This window comes from Anomalospiza imberbis, chromosome 2 (genome assembly GCF_031753505.1).
Source record: "Anomalospiza imberbis isolate Cuckoo-Finch-1a 21T00152 chromosome 2, ASM3175350v1, whole genome shotgun sequence".
Classification (NCBI taxonomy): Eukaryota; Metazoa; Chordata; class Aves; order Passeriformes; family Viduidae; genus Anomalospiza; species Anomalospiza imberbis.
This window is the reverse complement of record NC_089682.1, coordinates 112,014,195-112,020,194: the sequence shown is the minus strand read 5'-3', so window position 1 is coordinate 112,020,194 and position 6,000 is coordinate 112,014,195. Positions and strand designations below refer to the sequence as shown.

Sequence of the window (6,000 nt, the reverse complement as noted above, 5' to 3'; positions counted from 1 at the left end):
CAGCGTCTCTCCAGTTAGAGCGGAGCGGGGAGAGAAGAAAGAGACTGAGACAGCGGTGCAGGCATCTGTGCCGCGGCTCGGGGCTGAGGAAGAGGAGCAGCGGCGGCAGGGAGGAAGAGGAGGCGAGGAGCCCTCCCGTAGCCGTCCGTCGGCAGCGGGGGACGCGGCATGCGGTTGTCCGGGCGCAGTGGGCTTTTCTCAGGAGGGAGATGGGGAGCTGCGATCTGACCATGCCTGGGTGAGAGGGGAGAAGGACCAGTCGCGCAGCCCCGCCACCACCAACTATCACCACCACTACCACCACCACCTCCACCACCACCACCTCCACCACCACCTCCACCACCTCCACCACCTCCACCACCACCACCACCACCACCACCACCACCACCACCACCACCACCATCTCCTCTCCCTCCTCCTCCACCTCTCTGCGTTATTGCTCTTATCTTCTCCACGGCACTCCACGTTGGATGGACTGGGGCTGTTTCGTGTGGTGAGACCAAGGCAGAGCCCCCGGCGAAAACCAACAATATCTCGGAGGAAGAAAAAGAAGAGAGAAGAAAGAAAGAAAAAGAGAAAGAAAGAAAGAAAGAAAGAAAGAAAGAAAGAAAGAAAGAAAGAAAGAAAGAGGAAGAAAGAGAGACGGGGGAGAGTGGAAGAGAGACAGGGGGAGAGCAAGCGAGCGAGAGAGGGAAGGCAGGCAAGAAAATCCCCCCAATCTTTTAAGTCAATGCATATTGTGGTGACACTGGCAAAGGAGCCCTCACGGTGGAGTCGGCCAGGGCTGTGCGTTCCCAAAATATGACCAGGGGTGCTTGGATGTGTAGTCGGCAGTATGATGACGGCTTAAAAATCTGGTTCGCACCCCGGGAGAACGAGAAACCCTTCACGGATTCAGAGAGGGCTCAGAAATGGCGACTGTCCCTGGCATCGCTCTTGTTTTTCACGGTCCTGCTCTCTGATCACTTGTGGTTCTGCGCCGAGGCCAAATTCACGGGGACCGGAGAGAAGGAGCAGCCGCCGCCCGAGAAGCAGGAGCCCGCGGAGCCGGAGCTGCTGGCGGGCATGGGGGAGCCGGCGCCCCCCGCGCCCCGGCTCCTCGCCCCCCCCTCGCCCTCCCTCCCGCCCTCCCCCGGCAGCAGCGGCGGCGGCAGCCGCGGCAGCCGCACCAACGGCACCGAGCCCCGGCACGGCAAGGCTGCTTTCCTGGGGAACTCCACCGCCAGGCCCCTGGAGACGTGCCCCCCCCCGGGCTCCTCGTCCGGGCAGTGCTTCAGCGTGGGCGACGCGGAGGCGGTGTGCCAGCGGCGAGGGGGGTCGGGGCGACCGCGGGGCACGGGGCAGAGCCCGGCGCCCGGCTGGGACCTGACGGATTTTTACCTTTCCTTTTGTAATTCCTACACACTTTGGGAGTTGTTCGCCGGGTTGTCCAATCCGGACACTTTGAACTGCAGTCTGGATGTGGTGCTGAAGGGGGAAGGCTCCTGCAGCCAGTGCGTCCAGGCTTACCAGCGCTACGACCAGCACGCTCAGGAGAAATATGAAGAGTTTGAGGTTATGCTCCAGAAATATTTACAGTCGGATGAGTACTCGGTGAAATCGTGTCCTGAGGATTGTAAGGTAGGAGCCCCTGCTGTGTTTCCTGTCCCTGGCTGTCGGGCTGGCGTGCCTCCCTCGGCTGTTGTGGCTGCCGTGGACCCTGTTGTGCCTGCTTCGGTCTCTGCCCCTGGCGCCGGCGGCCGCGGTTCTCACGGTGCAGGCGATGCTGCGGAGGGTATCGGCCGGGATGCCCCCCTCAGCGCATGATTAAAAGAGAGGAAGAGAGAGGGGGAAGCTTGAGAAAACGCAAAAAGAAGCGATCCTCGGTCCTCTGGGAGCGTAGCGCTGGATTTCCCCCTCCTCATGAATATGCGATTGGCTCCGGCTCGGCTGCCGGCTTCCAGCGGGCTGGGATGCGACTTGGCGGCAGGCAGCGACAGGGTCTGCATGACAATGAGCGGGGCTCGGAGCGGCGACCGCGGTCGGGGCTGCCCGACGGCGCTGCCCTGGCCGCCGGCCCTCGGTGGGCAGGTGTCCGCGGTGCCCGGGCACGGGCGATTCGTCCCCCGCGGGGCCAGGGGCGCGCTCCGGCGGCTCCGGGTAGGTTCCGTCGGGCGCTTGGCCCGGGGGTGGCGATGCTGGACGGCGTCGGAGCCGTGCGGCGCCGGGCCTCCTCGGGAGCGGGAGCGGGACAGTGCTTGCAGGCGCTCTGCCAAAATCTGTGGAGCTGGGGAAGGCTGGAGGACAAGAGTGTCTGTTGGCGGGCACCGCAGTGGCCCTTCGTTGGGAAGTGATGGTGACGGCGTTTTGATAAGCTGCGGCTGTTTCCTTTGGTACCACTGGTAACGGCTCAGAGAGATCCAGAGGCTTTTCTTTGCCTTTGTTAGAAGGCAGAGGGTCCCACTTTGGCTCTTGTAGATGTTGCCTTCTCTGTACTTTGGCACAAGATTAGTTGGCCTATCTCTCAAGACAGGGCAGAAGAAAAGAGTTGTCCTCGGTGCCTGAAATAGCTAACTGCATGCTTTCTCCCCCTTTTTGAGTACTTGGTAGGAGGTGAATATTTCTGCCCTGAACTAGATTATCTCAACTACTGTAGCACTAACCAGTCTGAACCAAATTCTACTTTAGCAGTGGAAGACAACCATGCATGTGAATCGCTGCGCTAAATAGGAGGCCTGGCAGTACCTCTGCGCTCTGTAACTTTAGCAGGGCCTTCTGAAATCATTTAATAGTAACAGCCTATGCCTAAACAATCCCATTCGCCAATAACTTACTATCATTTGTGCATGTATTTGCCACAAAAATGGATCCAGAGCCCCTTCAGAAGCTGAAATAACCTGCTATCTAATTGGATAACGGTAGGAAAGTTGGCATATTTATTTTTTCTTTCTAAACCTGACAAAAGTAAGGTAGAATCACCAGAAGTGTCGACTCAACTGTTTTTAGATTGCAAAACGTGTGTGTACACATTCATTGCATATATGATATGTACTCAGTTACTGATAATGTAAACATATTTTATTTCCAGAGTGAATTGGAAAAGTAAAAAAGTAAAAAATATCTATCAATGTCAATAGATATCTATTGCTGTAAGGAAATATCTGTCACTTCAGTAGCTCTATAATTAGAAATTGACCTACTATTCCATGATGCCAAACGATCAGCATTTACATGCTTAAAGTGATTTTTTGGTATCACAGTTTAGTTTGACTGAACTTTACCACAAAGTGCTCAGTTGGTCTACAGAATATCAGGGTGTAAAAGGTCTTGAAAATGAACAGAAGAGCAAATTTATGCTGTTTAATGATTTTCCCTTCACACACCCAAAAAGGAGAAATACTTTTTTAATGATAGAGAAAAAGTTGTTGACATTGAAAATAATTGTGTGAAACTTTACTGAACTAGGCAAATGCCAGTGACCTACATTTATGTGGTTCTGAGTGCCAGATGATATTGCTTCATGTTTTGAGAATTTGGCCAACCAATCTGTGTTAAAAATGAGATACTTCAGAAGGGGGAAGGAAAAAAAAACAAAACATGGGTGCAGCTTAGTCTGTTTTCCCTTTCTCCAGGGGTTCTGGTGGGCAGTGCAGATGCCCACCCAGTGCGGGTGGGAAGCGCAGTGGGGCGAGCCGCGGGGCTGGGCTGGGCTGGGCTGGGCTGGGCTGGGCTGCACCGAGAGGAGCGCCAGGAGATCGCTGTCCAAGGTTCTGCAAGGCAGCGCACACAGCCCGAGGTCAGGCAGAGGAGATGCGGCTCTCTGCCCCCGTGCCCTGGTTTGGTGGTTCTGGGTCCCTCTGGAGCCCTTTGATTCGTGTGGGTGGTTGCGAGAGCCAAGTGGATGGCACGTCCCGCGGTCTGACGTGTGTGTTCGTGGGCTTGTGCATGGGCTGTCCTGCAGAGTGGAGAGGTGAAACTTGAAACTCGAATACTTTGTGACCGTTGCAATATTTTGCTGGGGTTTCTCGTGCTTTATATATATTTTGATTATGAAACTCAATCAGGACTTTTTTTCTTTTTGCCTTTTTTTTTTTTTTTTTTTTTTTTGGTGTGTGCGTGTAAGTTAATTTTTTTGCATGTTGGATATTTAGCTAATTCTTAGGTAGAGCATCAGAATAGAAAATAACTTGACATATAGCTGTGTGGTTTAGGTACACATTATTTGGTGGGTGTCATGGTTTACATGGTGACCTGCTTTTTCTTTTAAACAAAGTTCTAAAAATACTGCCCTTACTCAATAACCATGTATGTAAGCCTTGGCTTAATACAATGAAAGGCTTGTTAGCTAGTCTATTTATATTTAAGATATCTTTAGCATTCTTGGAGGGCAGCTTTGTTCACTGAGAAAGAGATATTTTCATCCATTTGACCAATTATAGCTGATGATAAACAATAATAAAATTTACTCTGAATAGCAGTCAAGCATGAACTTGCAATTGGGTGTTGCTTCCCCCTTCCCCAAATTCACCCCAACACCATACACCATGCTCAACTCAGTCAGTTCTCACAGTAAAGTGTGAAGATTATGATGGGTTTCTCAACAAGTTATGCCTTTCCAGAAAGTACTCCTGGTGATAACACTACACATCAGAAATGCCTTTGATGCATGGGTATAAACCTCAGACTTTATGTTTTCATTCTTTTATCTGAAACCAGAAGAATATGAACTATACTTTCAAAATATTCTGTCTTCTACTACATGTCTCCTGGTCTCTGAAGAATATTTTAAATTAATTGCTTTATATTACAGAAGTTTGTAGACAGGAGTTTTTGACTTACCAATCACATTTAACTATTCTATATGGTGAGTTTCAGTTTTAATATAAAAGCATACTTAGGTTTTTTTGTTTGCTTTTTTTAAGTGTTCTGTCCTGTAATTAAGGTCTTACCTTCAAACTTCTATTGAGTTGCATTGGGGTTTTCGAAAATTTTTTAGAAAATGCTGACAATTTTTAACATTTAGAAAACAACTATTTTTGGTGGTATCAATGAATATACATATGCATCTTCTTATATTGTTTGTATGTCAGTAAACTTTATGTGTTGTTTAGAAGCTTGGGATATCAGTCTCACTATAAATCTGTCTCCAACTTATTTCTTATAAACTCTGCTTAAAGTATGATGTCTCTATATATTGTTTCCTTGATAGTCACATAGTAGTAATGGCTAAACAGTAAACATAAGAGAAATATTTGAATTTATTACATATTCAACTAGATGTTGAAACAAATTGCTGTAGATTTACTGAATCACTAAAATAACAGAGTAACTGGAAATCTGGATTTACACTTCTGCTTTTCTGTTTGGAATTTCATTAAGATTTTTAAAAAATGCTTATGAAATCTTGCTATTGCCTAGTATAAATTTGTGATTATTTTTGCAGGGATTTATCTTGGAAATATGTATCATTTCTTGGTTTCCAGAAAATAATTTCTCTATGCAGTGTGTCACAGCGCAGAATTCAGACAATTAACAGAAACTATATTGGTTTGATGTTGGAAGACACAGTTCCTCATTATGACTTGCCAGCCTTCTATCAGGGGAAATACTCAAGCTTTTATTCTTAAGGCAGCAGGCAATCGCTCTGTGGAATAGAAGAAAATTCTGGCTACTTCTGATTAAGAACTGGGTCAAATAACTAAGTAGGACATAAAAATGTAAAGATTTTTAATATTTTTCCTTTTTTTTTTAAAGATGGAGCTTACATCTTTGTGATTAAGTGTCAGAGGCCAGGGCTTTCCTGGCAGATGTATTTATTAATTTTTGAACAAGATACCAGTCATCATTTTTGACACAGGTTTCCTTAACCTAGTGCAAGTTAAGAGTGTTTAAAATGTGGGTTTTCTTAGCACTAGTTAAAATATTGAAATATATAATTCAAGTAAGTGCATTATAATTAAAATAACATTAAAATAATTCATTTTCCCTCACAGAAAATCAAAGAGGAAAAATAAACCAACT

General features: G+C 47.5%; 1 protein-coding gene across 1 annotated transcript in view; it reads left to right on the top strand.

The window, feature by feature from the left end:
* The first annotated feature begins 577 nt into the window (after positions 1-577).
* Positions 578-6,000, top strand: part of NALF1 (NALCN channel auxiliary factor 1) — a 436,861-nt gene continuing 431,438 nt past the window's right edge. Inside the window, exon 1 of the mRNA XM_068182571.1 lies at positions 578-1,620. Coding sequence (XP_068038672.1) covers positions 802-1,620 — 819 coding nt within the window. The 5' untranslated portion in view covers positions 578-801. The remainder of the gene's footprint in view (positions 1,621-6,000) is intronic.